The sequence below is a fragment of the Diachasma alloeum genome, unplaced genomic scaffold (genome assembly GCF_001412515.2).
Source record: "Diachasma alloeum isolate Michigan unplaced genomic scaffold, Dall2.0 Dall_scaffold_01094, whole genome shotgun sequence".
Classification (NCBI taxonomy): domain Eukaryota; kingdom Metazoa; phylum Arthropoda; class Insecta; order Hymenoptera; family Braconidae; genus Diachasma; species Diachasma alloeum.
Window position 1 is genome coordinate 429,079 of NW_021681205.1, and position 19,424 is coordinate 448,502.

Here is a 19,424-nt window from a genome sequence, read left to right on the forward strand (position 1 = left end):
AAAACCCCCCCCCCCCCCTCCCGAGGAAGAGAACGTTAGAAAGTGGTAGAATTGTCCCGGAACAGTGTTAAAAAGCAATTTTCCATCTGTGGCGATCTGGTCAGTTGCTCTCAAATGGTCCCCACGAAAAACCCACAGGCATCGCGGTACGTTGTGTCGAACCCTTTTATTCCCCCACCGCTGTGGGGACGCGCAAGCGAGGCAATTCCAATTCAATCTCTCCGATCGAAAGTCGCGGTGAGCACGAAAATAGGTGCAGAGACGAAGGAAAAAAAAGGAGAGATGAGACAAATATAAAGTCCAATGCCACAAAAAAATACTGAATTTATGTCTACTCCATTCAGCGATGAGGAAATTGGAAAAATTGTTTTAAAAAATCCATCGCACTAAAAGTGCGAAGATGTGATTGAATCAGAGTCACGTGTGTCCCTCATCCCCATGGTACTCACGGGGAAAAAAAATCCAGTGACAATAGATGGCTTAAACGTTGTAGACGTGTCAGCTGTCGAGCGCAGAGAGCGAGAGGCGTACTTGCATTATGATTGACAGTTTTATGGGGATGCCTCTATCGCGCACGTTCGTTTTCGGATTTACGATCTGCACACATTGGTGAGGAAGGGCGGGATTGAACTGACATGGAGGGATAGTGGGAGAGATGGGAAGGGACAGGTTGTCACTAAAATCGTGAATTGCCTCGGGGGTATGGCGCCAGTGATTTTGGACTTCGCGAGGGTCCAGTGTTTGCACACAGAAATTATTGGGAGGTTTACGATGTCTTGAGATCTTCTACGGGGGGACAACATTTGCAAAAAATACCCTAACAGGTCAAGTAATCGCACATTGTTGGAGAGAAATGAAATTTCGTGGACAGTTGACTACTAATTTTCAGGACAGTGAATGCGATTTAGGGAAAAAAAATGAAATTTTTGGTTTCACTCAAAATTCAGTAAAATTCTGGAATTTTGAGCGGCATGAAGGGGAGAATTCCTTAATTTATTTGAATTTCCAAACTAATTTCAACATTCAGTGAAATTTTATGAATATATTTACCAAAATTTTCTGGTTTTCTACTCATTTTCAGGTAAAAACGGAACTGAAATTTACAGTTCTCTGGGATTTTTGCACGGGGTTCTGATTTTTCAATGATGAAATTTCTTGAAATTTCAGTGGTAATTGAATTCGATAACGACTTCCTAAAAAGTATACCGGAAATTTCAGATAAAAATTTCAACTGTGCAGAGCGAAATCCATTTTTAGGTCTTGCTTACGTCTAGGACTGAAAAATCATTGAATTCTAAATTTGCGTTCCCAAATTCAAGTGATATTTAGTGTCTTAAATTGACACATTATGACATGCATTCGAAGCATTCTAAATAAAAATTCTCGGCTGAACTTTTCGATTTCGATCAAGTTCCAGTTGAGTTTAAATTTCAGAAAATTGCGTCAGTAAAAATTCATAATCTGATAGAAAAATCAACACTGCTAAAAATTTTCGTCTGAATTTTCCGTACCAAAGTCCGGAAATTTTTATCGTGTCCAAGTTCCACTGAAATTTCAGGAAATGTGGCCATTGAAAAATCAAATATTCCATTGATTTTCTGTTCAAATGATCTGAAAATCAGTAAAATACTTGATTTTTCAGTTCAATTATTCAGTGAAAATTCATAAAAATCAGGAAAATTTAGAGAAAATTTGAAAATTCATGTGATTCTATTTCTCGAATATTCATGTTCCACTGAAAATTCAATCAAGTTGTGAAATTTCCCTCTCACTCCCACTGAAAACTCAAAATTACATAACCATTTTTTCTCTAAATCCGAGTCAATGTCACTCTCATGAGATTTACTGTAACATTTTCCATAAAAAAATCCCAAAATTTCAAAAAATTTCTAACAGTGAAGTAGACTCCAAATCTTAATATAATTGTTCCACGAAAATGACCATACTCTTACATTTTCAATTAATTAAAAATCTCCTGTTTCACCTAATTATATTCTTCATCCTGCTTTACCTAAAAATTTACCAAATTAATAAAAAAAATCAGAACGAAGCAGCATGTGCCGAGCGCCGTAGAATCCCCCCTTTCCCCACAATATCATCAACACCTTCATCGCTCATCCCCGCAAAGTAGCTAATCAACCCGCACAATACGAAGCCATCGAGATAACCCCGGAAAAGATTGTTATCCCCCAGTAAACGTCCAAATAGAGTGGCAAAGTTACTCACCTCGCAGCTGGTGTGGCTGATATTACTGAGATTGAGCCTGAAGACTTTATCCCTGAAAGCACAAATGAGAAGCCATTATTTAACCTCGAATTATCAGTGACAATATCAGTATAAAAAATAAGGTCACGGATGAATTTTTATCTGTCTCTCCTGCGCGACATTTTTTACAGCCCACTCAAACTTTCATCTCACAATAGGTTACGTATTGCTGTAGTAGCTCGGCCCCGTATGGGGCCCGTACTTCACCCGTTGCCGAGTCAGCGACAAATGCTCGCGAGGGTTGTAGAATTTCTATGAGGCCAGAAGCACCAGGAGAAACGACAGAGGCTGTCTCTCTGGTGGTCGCAAGGCCGTATACTTATGTCATATATACATATATAAAATCCACCGCCCACAGAAAAGTACTCGGCGAAGAGGAGAAGGTAAAACCTTCACTGATAGTGAGTAACGATCCCTTCATTTCCGGAATTGTGCGCAGAAGACGCTTCAAACTTTCATAAGACGTTTCACGGCGGATCCTTCCGGCTCCCGTTCCTATTGGCCACTTCCTATGTGACGTTCGTCCCCTATTCGCTCACGCAATATCACCAGAAAAATCGTCACTAAGTTGTAAATTCACTGAGGAAATAACCGTTCATTATGCCGGCGAAAATCCACGAAAAGTTTGAAATTGTTTACAGTTTCGGAAACCTTGTGTTTTTAGGCAGTTACGATTCCGAACAAATTATTTTTATCGGGAAGAATTGATTTTTTATAAATTATTTATGGAAAATGCTCGTAATTTTCAAAAATTGAACTTTTTGTATTATTTCATCAATATTCCATTGATTTTCTGTTCAAATGATCTGAAAAGCAGTAAAATACTTGATTTTTCAGTTCAATTATTCAGTGAAAATTCATAAAAATCAGGAGAATTTAGAGAAAAATTGAAAATTCATGGGATTCTATTTCTCGAATATTCATGTTCCATTGAAAATTCAATCAAGTTGTAACCCTTGCGAATATCCCTAATGTGGATATCTCGGGCGTATAATTTTTGGTAGTCGGGACTGCATTCGCGCTATAAAAAAAAATAAAAAATTCTAAGAGAATTAGAGTTTGCTTATGGACATAATCCAAAAGCAAACTGTATTTTTTCAGATTTTTAAAATGTTTTCTAACGGTTCAATGTCGAGATTCAAATTCAGACTTGCAAAGCTTAAATAATAACATCTTTATAAAATGTTCGGAAATTGAGGGTCAAATGGGACTCCAAATTTGTCAATTGAATTACGTGAGAAAAATTTGAAAAAAAATCATGAATATTCATAAAACGGTTCGTCTCCCATTCGTTCACGCAATATCACCAGAAAAACCGTCAAAGCTGTAAATTCACAGCGGAAATAACCGTTCATTATGCTGGCGAAAATTCCCGAAAAGTTTGGGTTAGCTTCTGCACAAGGGAGTAAATCAAATTTAGTTACAACTGCTGCAAGTGGATGGGCTTTTTTCCAGCGTTTCGCAACATTAGCCACTGGTGTGCATAACTTTATTCCAATAGCCATTCGTCATATCGGCTTTCAATAGAAAGCCAACGGTGTGGAATAGATGCGCCGCAGCGGTGCCGCCATCTACACAACCGCAGCGCCACTCCGCATAATCCCCCAGTCCCGGACTATTCATTCATTCTTCTTTGGGGTACATTGCCCTCCTCTCGGCTCCACTGTGGCTGTAAAAAGTAAATACTGCCGACACTTTGAAAAAACAAATCCGATTCCTTGGAATTCAGGGAAAAAAGTTTTCGCGAAAACTTTCATGGCTGTACGTGCTCGAGCCGTCGAATGTGTACAGAAGTGAGAAAAATAAAAAGGCGAGGAGAGACGGTGTGCGCGCGCCACCGTGAGTCTGAGCACGGAACCAATTTTACGGGTAAAAACTTGGTCGTGGGGACGCGCATCGATTTCAATTTGGGGGGTAGAAGAACGAGAGATCGAGGAATATAAGGTTGGGGGGGGGGGTGAGGAATTTCACCGAGGTGTCGAGTATACTGAGGGTAAAATTCCTCCATTCCCGGGCAACCCTCTTTACGGGTCACCTTCGTGAATTATAAATAATTACTTTGAGGGAAAAAAAAGAGGGGGAAATGGAGGGAAAGAATTTTGGCCGCAAAAAATCCGGTGATGTTTTATTTAAGTTGTTTTCCACTGCTGAATTATGAATTCTTTTTTCGAATCTTCACGCACAACTCGCGCTGGATAACGTATTCCCTTTGCCTGGGGAATAGTATTCAATTTTCATGGTAATGTTCCTCTGCTCACATCTAGTTTGGAGTGGGTTAGGGCTGGTCTAACTGTTTGGGAAAGTTGGCAGTGAGTGGTCTCTTTCATTGCAATTGACTTTAAAGTTGTTGCGATTACGAACAAATGATTTTGGTGGAAAATTGATTGTTCATAAATTACGTCACTAATCTTTCTCCGAAAGGAAAATTCGGACTTTTTTTAAAGATTTTTACAATGTTTTCTAACGGTTCAATATCGACATTTAAATTCAGACCTTCAAAGTTTAAATAATAAAATTATTGTAAAATGTCCGGACCCCTGGGGTCAAATGAGGCTCAAATGAAAGCTCTGATGTTCGACTACAAATGTAGAAAAACATTTCACTGGAGAAAAAATGGCCGAAGGATTAGCTACAAACCATCGACCATTTTCAATCATCAAATTTGTCAATTAAATTACTATTTTCTAAACATTTTTTATTTATGAATAAATCAATGAAATTATTTAAACTTTCGGAAACCTAATTTTTTAAAGCATGGAATCGATTTCTGACAAAATTCTGAATATGAATAAATTTGTTACCATTCTGAACAAATGATTTTTATAGTGCAAAGTTGATTGCTTATAGATTACAAATTATTTGCAGAAATTGCTCGTAATTTTAAAAAATTCCTCTTTATATTATTTCCAAAAGTAAACTTTCTAATTTCTTTTCAGAGTTTTAAAATGCTTTCTAACGGTTCAATATCGAGATTCAAAATCAGACCTGCAAAGTTTAAACAATAAAATCATTGGAAACTTAGGGTCAAATGTGGCTCAAATGAAAGTTCTGATGTCCGACTACAAAAGTAGAAAACCATTTCACTGGAGAAAAAATAGCCGAAGTCCTTGGATATCCGTCAATTGTTTTCCACTCCTGAATTATAAATCCTTTCTTCGAATCTTCACGCACATCTCGAGCACTCCCCGGCTTTCTCTTTGCCCCGTGAATACTATTCAATTTTCACGGCAGTATTTTCCCTCCCACATGGGAAATCGTTCAGAACAGAGATTCACGTTGGTGAAAAGATAACCTCATTTCTGCTCATCATACCGTGAAATTTGCATCATTCCATTGCGTAGCGAAAAATCAGTACAATTTGCGGTGAAAATAATTTCGCGCATCGTCAAGAAATCTCCATATTTCTCTCACGAATCCATTGTCGGGTTTGTAATCGGTTCTGGGTCAGGGGTGGAAGAATGCCAGAAAGAGAGAATGGAGGAGCACAGGGGCGCCCCAGAGAACGAGGAATAAAAGAAATAACGAGAGAATTCGTTTCATTTTGCCAAGGCAATGTCGATTAACACGCAGCGCACAATCCCGAAGGGTTCTCAGTTTTCCTTTCCCAAACCGTTATATGCCGCCCACCGATAATTGAGGCAACTTCAATTAGCGTTCCTTTAATCGGGAGTGAACTGCCGGAGGCGTACCACAGACTCTGAATACTCATTATCAAAAGCATCACATTTCTAATTAACGAGAAAAAGATCATTAGAGGCGTTCGAGTGGGTACCCGATATTGATTTCAAATGCTCCTGACAGAACTGATTTTCCTCCTTTTGCCGATTGAATTATCAATGGGTGAAAAGATTACTCACTCAGAAATAATTGCCATCACGAGAGTTAACAGAAAATTAAAGAATATATAATAGAAAACTGGTTTTTCTTACCATTTTCATCAGGTTTTTCATAGGTGATGTTTATAATCAGCCCTAGCTTTTAAAGACAATTCTAAATAGCTGTACTACATAGTTTAGGAGATGATAAATAATGGAATAAGGGGTTCAGCACGCGAGGCGCATGCCAAACATGAAAAAATTTAGAAAAATTCAGGAACTCAAACGTGTTTTCAAGAAAAATTTCAAATTTGATTCATCACCCACTGGTTTTTTTTAATAATTCTTTTTTTGGGATATATGTGGGGACATAGTAATTCATAATATGAGAAATAGAATGCAGGATTGTGCTCGCCACACTCGAAAATTTACTAGTTAATATAGTAATTTTGAGAACAAATGGAAAACGACGACTTGCTGGATGAAAACATAGGGCTGACAAAATTAAAAGATGATGGAGTCCGTTCGAAAATTGAGAGTTGCTATTGTAAATAGTAACATAAGAGTTGAATTTTCAATTGAGACGCGTAAAATTTAAGAGAATAAACATGAATTTTTACATCGTCAGTTCGAAAAAAAAATTCTCTTTCTTTCTAAATGAATAGAATTGGATGCAAGTATCATGGGTCAAATACCTGGGTACGGACGTGTTCAGGAATTCATTCAAGATTACAAATGACAATCCAAGTGTTGGAGCACAAGTGAACACACCGAAAAATCTGAAGGTAAAATACGTTTTTGAAATGGTAATTCACGTTTTCAAAAACGTAATTTACGATTTTATGAAACGGGTAACTTACGCTTTTGAGATCGTAAATTACGGTCAGAATAACGTGAATTACGATTTCAAGAAGGTGAATTACGATTCTCAAAAGTAGAAATCAATTCGGTTGGGGAAGCACCCATGAAAATTACAATCTATTGATTTTTTCCTACAAAATATCTTTTCCTAAATACTTCTATTTACAAAAATGCGCAAGAAGCTCAGCTTTTCTCAATGCAGTAATCAATTAAAAGTACTGAAATTAAGTCGTAAAAGTTCTTGAGAGAAAAATAACTTTTCACCAGTGCCTTTGGTACTTGTGAAAAGTACTAAAAGTCTAGCAGAAAGAAGTAATGCTACTTCCCCCGAATGCTATTTCTACTTGATCGGCAGAGGCGGTACTTCCTCCAAGTACATTTTTCTTCGTGTGTATTGTCCTCGATTACTATTCTCCCATGAGAATTCTTAATTTACAATACACAAACGACAAATTTAATTTTTTTTTGAGACCGAGATTTATAAAAAATACGAAAAAAAATCCCAATGACGCAGAGTGAGATATTTCTCCCACGAGTTTTTCAATTTTTACCCATTATTTTGACTTTTCGCGCGAAACACCTCAACAAACTCAAAAGAAAAAAAAAGTGAGAGCGCTTGATTTATAGGAGAGTCAGTGAGATAAACGTGAGCGTTGAAGATCATTGGTAGAACCGTCCCGTTCAGTTTTGGCCTCCCACAGCGAGATGTTCTTATCGGAATTCGATAGCCAAGGGGGAATAGATACCACTGGAGACCTCCGTACTACAGTTGAACATCGGGAAAAGGAGAGAGAGAGATGGTTATAGGTGTGTGAATGGTTTGGGGGTGCGTGGAACCAAGCCAGAAGAGCTGAAAACGTTAAAACCAATGTGGCACTGGCTCTTGCCGCCAAAAGAAAAATGCAATTTATCGTTACCACGGTTGCTCGTTCTCTCAACCCCTTACTCGCCGCTTCCATTCTGGGGTGGTCACAAAAGCTGAAAGAGTTGGTACGGTTTCGAGGGAGGCTGTTGGGGTCTTTTTAGTTTGTCAGTCGACTGTTTCGTTTGGGATAATGCAGACAATTTGACATTTTTCAGAACATTATTTCTTTGCGGGTGTCAATCTGATTGGGATTTCATGAAGAACGGGAGGAAATTTAGTTCGAATAGTTGCACTGTTAAAAAATTTTGTCTGAATTTTTCGTGCCAAATGCCAGAAATTTTTATCGTGTTCCAATTCCACCAGAATTTCAGGAAATCTTATCATTGAAAATTCATAATTTCGGGGAAAAATCAAACAGAACAGTAAATTTCCGTTCCATTTTTCCTTGAAAATGAATAGAAAACCAGAAAATTCTGGTAAATATATTCTTGAGTTTTCAGGACAGTGACACTGAATGCTATTTAGGGGAAAAAATCATGAAATTTCAGATTTCACTGAAAATTCAATGCAATTTGATACTGAATATTCATATTAGATTGGAAATTCAAATAAATTGCGGAATTCTCGTCTTTAAAATTCTGAAATTTTACTGTATTTTCAGTGAAACCTGAAAATTCATGATTTTTTCCCCTAAAAAAATCCAAAATCACTCTCACAAAAATTAATAGCTTATTAACCATGAAATTTCAATTTTTTTTTCTAATACTGCATTATTTACCAAATAATCCAGCAGTCCCTTGCGAATTTTGCTTATGAAATCAAAGAACACACGTAATTGACGAAGTGACTCATTGAAATAGATCCAAAACTTTATACTCCCTGATAACAAGGGTGATCATACAACATCCTACAAGCCACTTCTGTGTCCTAGGGTGCATATCCACCCTGTCCGCACTGTCATTATTGCAGACCAAGAGTATTATTCCTTGATTCAGTACAGCTTCACTATCCTTTGTCGTCTGAGCCCCCCTTAATTTGGTAAATGCCAACAAAATGTTACACACAGCGATGGGTAATAGGCCAAAAGTAACGTCGAGGATGGGGTAGCAGCTCTGCGCCCATGATGACGTGGTGGATACTTGAGACGAGTTGGAGATGAGACCGAGGGACCGGGGATGAAAAAAAATTGATCCCTGAATGGGAGAGGCTCGGGCGGGGAATTAAGCTCGAATTACAATTGATTTCTCCTTTTTTTCGTTGGAGAGAAGAAACTTTTCCCCGGAGCGATTACAAATTTCGAAGGGATGTCTCTGTGGAGCGCATGAGAGACAATTTGGATTCCTTTTTGTAAATGCTGGATGAAAAGGTAGTCAGTTGAGAATTTTTAGCTGAAATTTTCGGTGTACTACGCGGAGAGAAATTTTTGAGACTTTCAAATTCAAACCAAACAGATTATTTTTTGGCAATTTTCAACTAGCGATTTAGTGGGCCCAAACAAGACTTGTTTGACGTGTTTGTTTTTCTCTCAGTGTATCGTTCTAGAAAAGTATTATTCTATGTTAGAGAAATTTTATCCTGATAAAAATGAAAATACCGTGCCGGTAGAGTAAAAATTACTGTATCGGTAGGGAAAAATTTATCAAATTTACAAAATTTCTCTAACGTAGACTAAAATGTGATCGTCATACATTAATTTTAACTAAATTTCGGGATAGAAATAAGGAAACGATGACTCATGACACAATTTTATAGAACGGTAGGATAATTTTTACCAAAAATTTCTCTCCGTGCAGTTGAAAATTCACAATTTGATCAAATGATAAATGGAAATTGTGAATTGTGGGTCAGAATAAGGACCATGAAGGTCATATGGGGTTACAAGAATGGATCCATAAAATACAAAATCCAAACGCACATTCTCTTTGAAATTTGGAAATACTCCTCATAACCCACTCCAATAAATCATCATTTTGGCATTAAATTGTACATTGCACCGAGTTGGATCTTTGCCCTCGTGGGGGTGACAAATAGCGTATACAAGTGGCGTGACAAAGACGCGATAATGCAAAAGCACTGGTATATCGTCTGCCAGGTTCAGAAAAAGCAATTCGCAAAAGTTTACGTTGCGCTTGGCCCGAGCCAAAAAGGACCTAGAGTCAGGGCGGAAAGGCGTGTGATTTATCGGCAAAGTTCGCGCGGTTAATTTGACGAGCGATGGGCTTTACACACCCCCTCCCCCTCTCGTTCCGCTCTCTCTCCCTTTTTCCACGTGTATATATCTCCAACCGGAGAGTGAACTCGCGTGGTTGGTATTTTCTTGCTTCCTAGATTCAGTTCAGGGGGAAAAAGCGGATACACGAGGGGGTATGTACGATGGGAAAACGAATAGGGTTTTGAAGTTGGCTACAGTTGGGATTCAACTCTCCGGAGTCAATGTATTTCAGATAGTGAATGTGAAAAGCTGAGTTTAAAAGAAAATTGTTTTATCGGCGACTTGAATTTGTTAATGGGACACGCAAAAAAAATTACTTTTGATCAGTAGAAAAAGTACTTGTACCCAGTACCAAGGGGTTACTGGGAAAAGGCACATTTTTGTACTTTCTCAAAGTTACAAAACAACTTGATGCAAGTACCATGCATATCATGTAGTACGAAGTACCTCAGTACTTGTCACACGTATTTTGTTACTTAGGAGAAGTAAAAAAATGACTTGTACTGAGTACCTGGCTGGTTCCTTTCAAAGTACCAAATAAACTCAATATAAGTTGAGTATAAGAACTCAAAAATGTTTTTCTACCTCTTCTAAAAACCGAATTTCGTCAAAAAATCAACAATCCAAATAATTCCTCTTTTGTGAGTAATAAAATTGAAAAGAAATTGAAAACAATTTTTCGAAGCCTTTTAAATGTTGATAACAACATAAAACATAAATACCTCTACAAAATTGAAATTTTGCAGGCTGGAAAGCATGCCAATAATTCTCGAAAGCATCCATAAAAATCGCAATCTATTGATTTTTTCCTACAAAACATCTTCTGCTGAACATTTCTATTTACAAAAATGCGTAAGAAAGCCCATTCTATCCGGTGATAATATTCACATAATATTCACATTAATATTCTCAATAAAGTAATCAATTGGATGTACTGAAATTAAGTCTTAAAAGTACTTGAGAGAGGTTGAAAAATTACATTTCACTAGTACTTTTGGTACTTGTGAAAAGTACTAAAAGTACTGGCAGAAAGTAGTGAAGGTACTTCCTCCCAGTACCATTTCTACTCGATCGGCAGATCTTGTACTTCACCCAAGGACTCAAAATGTACTTGGAACGAGTATTTTTAGAACTTTTCAAAAGTGAACTTCCCTCAAGTAGCGGTCGATACCGGTGAGAAGTACTTTTTTTGGGTCGAAATAATCAATTAGGGAATGAGACGAGAGCTATAATTTTCAACATGAATATGTTGACGAGCGTGAAATTAGAGAGTGGTATGCACATGTGAAATTCCCTTATGAGGTGATCGTAAAATGGTGGATTCCAAACACTGAGCTTTTGGCGCACTCTGCCAAAGCTATCAAATTTTTATTACGGCGTGAGAGAGCTTTTGGAGTGATTATCAATCCATAAAGTGTGACAATGTCAGTCATGCCTGCATTTCATGCCTAAGTGCTTCTGTAATTATGGGGTATTTTCGATTTATGGGGATAATATTTGGAGTTGAGTATTATAGGCGATTATCATTGCGTGTGGATTTGTCAATGTAGCGTGATTCTCTTTGGAAAAATTGGTGAAGTGGGTTCTGAATGTCTTTTCTTTATGGCTTTTGTTTCATTTTGTTTTCTTTATGAACTGAAACGGGAAGAAACACGATTTAGTCCAAAGGTTTGACACTGATGATAATTTCAATATTGCGCATAGGATTCGTTGATATTTGCACAATTCTCAATTATTTATTATTCTTATTATTTTTAATTGTTATTGATATTATTATATTTACCATATTTATGATTAATTTTGTCCCATTATTTTTTTTAATCATCTACGCTGACATACGCTGAGAAAAAAAACTTTCGTCGAGTGATTTTTACATTAAAATATTTTAGATTTGAGACGCAAAAACACTTTCTTATCATAAAAAATTACCTGTGCCTTTCTGACAAGCACAAAATCTCTTGACGAAAATTTTTATTTCTCAATGCAATACTTCGTTTGTTGTCAAGTATAATTTTCTTTTATTCAATGCGAATGTGTAATTTCTCTAAGTGTATCAATTGTCATGGAGAAAAGTCATGAGTACTCACATGGCTCCAACGTATAAAGTGTCTCTCTTGCTGTCCAGGTACAGAGTCCTGTAGTACAGCATTCCGCAGCTGAATTCCCGGACATGTTCTGTAAAAAATACAAAATGACAATCGAATTAATTTCAAGTTCAATGGAACATCAGATTTTATTTTTCAGATAACGTATAATAAAACTGTTCTCCGTCCCAAAAGAAGCAATTACGGTATGAATATAATAATTGCCTCTGAACCCACTTAGTGCAGTCCTTCAGTCTCGAGTCAAATATCCTCTCCCCCTTGAATAAAGATCCAAAGTGGATTTCTGAAAGGGGATGGAAAAATTGAAATAAGAAACTCTTCAAATGAGAATGTGTAGAAGAATCTAAATCCCCCGTTTTAATTAGTTTTCTTTGTGAATGAAAGCCGACAGCGATCGAATTATCAATAAGATTTTCACTGAAGTTTGTATTTTATGCATTTGATTTTTGTTTGAAGGTATTTCCGTGAAGATACTAGAGTGAGGGCACGAGGGGAATGACGAGATGCTGCGAATTCTTGTAAAAAACATTTTAGAAATAATTTCTTTCGGTAAATCTCTGAAATTGACCACCAAAAATCAACTCATTCAGGGTGATAGATGTTCTTAAATTGAGAAAATTCGAATGAGATGAAGTTCTGGAGTAATTGAACATTAATTCAATATTAATTGAGTGACGATATCCGGTGAGATGTTTAATAATTTACTTGAAACATGAGTAAATTAGTTTTAGAACAGGAAAAATAATCAATAAAAGAGCGAGAATGTTCTCAATTTAAGAATCAAGGTTTCCTTAAAGTAATTAAATCTCTGGTCTTGATTCTTTTTTTATCATCGATTAAATATTGACTGCAGTTAATAATTCAGTCTTTTGATCTTTGCTTGAAGACATTTTCATCAAGATACTAGAGTGTGAGTACAAAGAACATGAAGAGCTGCTGCAGACACCCGGGAAACTGATTTTAAAGATAATTTCGTTGAAACAATCTCTAAAATTGAGAACCAAAACCCATTTATTTTGAACGATTGATGTTCATAAAATGAGAACATTCAGACTGGCTAACGAGCAAGATTAATGAAACATTCAATCAGTATTAATTGAGTCATGACATCGTGTGACATACTTTAAGAATAAGAGTCATGTATTGAATTCAGACATTGAGTAATAAATTTCAGAGATATCTCGAAAGATAATTAAGGCATGAATAAATTAATTTCAGAACATGCAAAATAATCAATCCAAGACAGAGAATGTTCCCAATTTAACAATAAAAATTCCCCTAAAGTAATTAAATCTCTCGTTTTGATAGATTTTTTTGTAAATGAGAGCCGAGAGCGATTAAATCATCAATAAAGTATTGACTCCAGTTAATAATTCATTCTTTTGACATTTCCATCAAGATACTAGAGTGTGAACACAAAGAACATGAAGAGCTGCTGCAGACACTCGAGAAACTAATTTTAAAGATAATTTTGTTAAAACAATCTTTAAAATTGAGAATCAAAACCCATTTATTTTAAAAATTGATGTTCTTAAAATGAGAAAATTCAGAATGTTTAACGAGCAAGATTAATTAAATATTCAATCAGTATTAATTAAATCAAGACATCAGGTGACATACTTCACTGAAAGATAAAGCTCTACCGAAAAATTACATATTCCAGGTGAGAATATTCGATGGCTCACAAGTAAATTTATTCAACACACCAAAAGATCTCTTCAGATTACGATTATTTTAAGCTTTCCTCAAAATAATCACAATCTTTTTGTCACTTCCAAGCGGCAGAGAAGTGATAATTCCCCTGATTTTTTCCTCGAAGACATTAACAACAAAGAAGATGAAGCCACCACCCCCGAGATCAATTTTCAAGATAATTTTTTGTCTTTTTCATCTCCCGGTAACCACCCGGAACATCTCTCTAGTGGAGCATTAAATTTACCAGCGAGCATTTACGCAAGCAACTCCGACTCAGTTTTGGAGGTAAGAGGAGTGTGCAAGAACCCTCCCGCCGACACTGATCTGCTTAACATATGAAAGAAAAGTCACCCCCTTATAAATATAGTCGTTCCACTCCAGGCTAACAGAGCGCGAACAATGCCATATATTATATGGTATCAGAGTGGGTGGGAGCCAAGGGGGAGGGGAGGGGGGGGGGGTTGAAGAGAAAGGGGTTCTGTATTATGGAACTAACCAAAAGCCCATCCCCCCTCATTTATGCACACTTCACCCTTCTCTTGTATTCATTCTACTCGGTCTTCATTGCCGTTTGCTTTTTTATCACTTCTATGGATAACCCTCTGAAATAACACACTGGGAGTATAAACCTTTTGATGATAGTTGAATGGACTCAAACAGTGGGTAATTGAAGTTTTCGGGATTTTATGGTTTATTTAATGGGTTAATTTTTATTAATGTCGATTCTGATTGCATTCCCTAGTAGAAATTCTACCTGAATCTGCGAGATTCAATAGGCTTCATAGGGTTCATTGGAATATCAAGTACAAAAAGTGTCGGTGAGAGAAAAAATACAGAATTATTATTGTTATAGAGCTAGCAGTTTACTTCACTCAGTTTATTTACGATTTATGATTGTAAATATCTCCGAATCTAAGGGAGATGGCGCAATTTTCGTAATCACCTTTTTCGTAGCTCTCAGTTCTATCCAAACAAAAGGTTATAGCAAAAAATTTGCTATCTGCCTTAGATCCCGAGATATCCATTGAAAACTGACCAACAGTCAAGATCGACTTGAACCGTTTTGTCGCTTCCCTCCTGAATAATTTCCATTAGTTCCTCAATTCTGATTTCAACCAATCAGACTGCAGTACTCGGGGTCATGCAAATCCTTCAACCTGCCGCTGGAGAATAAATTGAGAAACTCTTTATTCGACTTGAGACACCTCCATCCTAGATTATGAATCCCTCCTCCTGCCCCGGTCGAGACTCGAGTGTGCGTCACTTCGGGGATGTCGACGGACATCCCCGAGATTTATGCAACACCCCGGAGTGATCATTCTTCCCCCGGTGTATCAAGTGGAATTTTCTCCAAACTCGATATAGGTGATTCCTCCACGGTTGAAGCGAGAGATAATATCAGGATTCCACCAACAGGACAGTGTGGAAGAGTGGATGGCAAAGAAGTGAGTGGAGGGGCTCTGGATATCGTAAGACGATAAAAGTGTTCGATAGATTGAATCGTAATCCCCATCGGATCTTGTTACCCCATGGTATATCACCGCACGTGTCTTAACTCGAGAAACGGGGACAATTCGGTGTCATGTGCTGCAAGCTTGTACACGGGGGTAATGGTGGAGTAGAAATTACCCTTGTTTTTATGAAAAATCTGTGGCTGAGAACAAAAATTCGTGTGCACTGCCCGGAATTTTCATAACAGAGAAATTTCGGATATTTTATTATCGGATTTTTTAGGAATTTTTTTATTCCGTTAGACGGACCTCGCTTTTCCACTTAATTGCTGTAATTGACAGCTGTATTGATTTTCCAATATTATCTTTGTAGTGGACGTAAACAGTATTTCAATCACTCCCCCTAGGTTTTGTCCTCTACTCGCTCCGCTGGCTTCTCCCTCTCGGTGTTGATCCTTGTTTTGACCTTTTAGATACTTATTTTTACCCTTCTAGGCCCTCATTTTAACCTCTCCAAACCCTTATTTTGGCCCTTTAGATTGTTACTCTTTCAGGCCCTTATTTTAACCTTTTTAACCTTTTCAGACCCTTATCGTTATCCTTCAGAGTCTGATTTGTACCCTTTCAAGCCCTTATTTAAACCTTTCCAGACCCTTATTTCGGCCCCTTAGATTTTTACCCTTTCAAGCCCTCATTTTAAACTTTCCAGACCCTCATTTTGACCCTTCAGACTCTCATTTTGTTTCTTCAGACCTTTCCTGACCCTTCCTTGAACTCTGATGAACCTAGGGTCACAAATAAAAACCAGAAATTAAGGTCACAAATAAGGACCAGATTAAGAGTAAAAATGAGGGTCATAATGAGCATCAAAATAAGGTCAAAATTAGAGTCAGAATCAGGATCACGATAAATGACGTTCAGACTTAGGGGTGTCCTCTCAATTTTAGGAAGCTGATAGTATATTTCGATATAAGTGCATAAATACCGTATTGTGTTACTAGTGCGTAAAGTGAAATTTTACGCACGCTTTGCATGCGCAAAATCCCACTGCACATTGTGATGAAAAATATATATCATATAATAAAATTTTCATACAGCATCACAGGTCGAAGCGATGCAAAATAACGATAAAAAAAAATACAGCATCACATTTTCGTGTCCAATATCTTAAATTAAGACATCTTGAAGACACTAGTTTTTCCACTGAAGTAACATAAAAAAGTCATGAGGAATCCAAACGAAGGGGGAATTTGTTATCCCGACACGAAGATAAGATAACTATTCATCGCCCCACAAGGTCCCCGATATTTTCCGAACTGTCAATCAGATTGTTTGCTCAAGTGTTCGATATATCCCGATATAAATCACGACAACGTGCAATGACAAAATCCCTGTGGCCTTTCGCACCCTTTGACAATGCCAACTGAAGATTATGATTTCCCCCCATGTCGTGAGCATGTCTGGAGGCACCGATAATTCGCGAAACTGTGATTGAATCTGAGGGAAATCGGCCGTACCCCTGAGCGGGCTTATCGAACCAGTCGTTATCCAAATATTTTTTTGCCCCCCCCCCCCGCACTGCGAACACTCGAATAAAAGGGAGAGGGCCTGAGTGATAGAGTGAAAAGGTTGTAATAGAGTGTTGGGGGAGGCCACGTGTGCCGATCGTGGATTCGAAACGCGCTCTCCATACACAGCGTGCAGACTCCAATTGAATAAATTCATTTTCCCCTTTCGTGATGCCAGATTAGGTAGAGCAGTTTTTTTTCCCTCCTTTTATTTTATTTCTCTGCCTCTTCGTTTTCCCTGACGGCGGTGCGCACTCGTACCAAGTTGGTACTGCTGCTGGCTTGATTCCAAGCGGCCGCAGTCGGCATATGGCTGACAAAGATTACGAGGGCCCCACCTCGGCCGTGTCCAATTCCCAACGTTATTATTATTTTAATCCCTTAAGCCCTTTCAAATGCGTACACCCGTTCGGGCCCCGTCTCGCGAAATCACCGAGAACGTATGTTCAATTCAATGCGTCTGGAGTTGAGATTTGAATAGGTGATAAGAGGGTACATTTATCTTTATTTTTGGGGGTGGAAATCTTGGGGGATTTTTTGGAGTGACAGTTTTACTGAAATTTCAAGGAATTTCTCTGAACTGAAATTTTTCTGTGGAACTCTGAATTTAATTGTAGAAATTAATTGTATGAAGTGTCATAAAAAAAGGAAAATATGTGGAAAGAATAGTTGGATAAAAATTATCCAGAAAATTGTGGCGAATTCATTATTTGTCTCGCATTTTTTGCGCCGATAACAAACAAAAGAGAATTGAATACCATTCTACGAAACATGAATAAACGAATCATAATTGTCCGAATCATTTTGGTCAGAGGAAAATAGAATAATTCTACTTTCTTCATATTGCGTTTTCTAAGGTTTTCTTCGAACAAAGTTGATTAGAATGAATAGCAAGAATTATGAGATTATCTCACATTTTTGACGTTAAGGATAGGAGAATCTGAATGCAATATAGTGAAAATGATGATCGATTTTTTAACTTTGAACAAATAATATTAATGTTGGAATATTTGAACACAGCTCTTCTGTTTTTCTTCAAAAATCACTCGACAAGGTTTATGACGTGTTGGGGAAAGTCCCCAGAAAAGGACTAATTTATGATCCGTTGTGCTCCGAACTCGAGAGCGTTGCAATCCTTACCACATGTAGAAATTCAAAGGAAACTCTGTCCTCTGGAGTCATAAACTTTGTCTTGCTTTTCCCTCAGTAAAGGTTTTTCAAATAGTTAGAATTTAGTCTCTGGACAACGGTCCTCTAGTACAGTCGTGCCTTCCTCGTGCCAATAATAAAGAGTTCAAGTTAAAAGTATTCATTGCGTTACTACATTTATTTATCCACTTTTACCCATATCCCAATAATTAATATCCAAATACAAAATTTCGGATATGAATAAAAAGAAGCTGTGACTCAATATTCCAAATGAAGTTTTAATTTTTAATTTGGTACTGAAAACACGAGATGACAATATTCTAAGCACGGAATTATATTGATGAGATGAACAACAGATTAATTGAATTACCGTGTGAACTAACTAAAAATTGATAACAGTATGGGCAGGCACTTTTACCAGAGTATCAACAAAAATTGAATTCCAGAAATTCACACTCTAAAGTGTGTTCTAAAAAGAATTGAATTGTAATTATGATTAAAATCTTATTCAGTGAGCATAGGAATTAGAACATGAGCAAATCATTCATTCTAATATGAAAATTTGACAGATGATAAATTGGGACATACGATTCCCATCGGTCGTATTGATTTTCAATGAGAATGATTATAAACAATTAATTGAAAACACTATTTTTCTCCAACGTTTTTGAAATTAACATCATATGAAACTTAGAAATAATCCCAACATCTCCAAAAATAGCATCAATTAATTTCATGTGACCTATTTAGCCCCAAGAAGATTCAGAATTGAATAAACTTCATCAGTGTTAAGTACAATAATGTTTCCACCACGATTATCCACAACTCCAATGATCCCACATGAATTGTTATTGTCTGATCCAGAGCACCCCCTCGGAATGATGGACAGAGATAATTTCCCCGGATTATTTGAATCACACGAATAACGTGGACACGAACCACAGTTGAATCCCCAGTTGAATCCTGCAACTCCACTAATGTCAAACAGAAGGTACGCCCCAGTAGTTTCACATGTGCCAATAACTTATAGTTTCCGGAGTTCACCGAACTGTCTGACATCGAGAGGGTGAGTTTCGCAAACGGCTATTATGAAACTCCGACAATATAAATCAAGTCTTTGAGCTAATGATCCAGAATTCAACAGCTGAATATTTAATTCTTCAAATGTAACTCAAGACGTTGACTTCACATCAAATTATTATATTTTCATGGACATTATCTACAAACCAGTATATATTGTTGCATTGCGTTAATGATACTACACATAGAAAGCTTTACTATGTTACGTAAAATGTCCTATAACACGCAATGAAATTATTCTAAATAATTTAGTAATGAAGTGGTAAACAATGATAAGTCGACTCATCTCCCAGTTGAGTTTTTGAGAAATATTTCCGAATCTAAGGGAGATAGCGAAATTTTGGTAATTACATTTGTT

At 37.2% G+C, this 19,424-nt stretch overlaps 1 protein-coding gene across 1 annotated transcript in view; it reads right to left on the bottom strand.

The window, feature by feature from the left end:
* LOC107045851 (semaphorin-2A) overlaps positions 1–12,193 on the bottom strand; it is a gene marked incomplete at its 5' end in the record, with an annotated part of 49,484 nt that extends 37,291 nt beyond the window's left edge. Inside the window, 2 exons of the mRNA XM_015268247.1 lie at positions 2,227–2,278; positions 12,106–12,193. Of these exons, the coding sequence (XP_015123733.1) occupies positions 2,227–2,278; positions 12,106–12,193 (140 nt within the window). The remainder of the gene's footprint in view (positions 1–2,226; positions 2,279–12,105) is intronic.
* Positions 12,194–19,424: the final 7,231 nt, after the last annotated feature.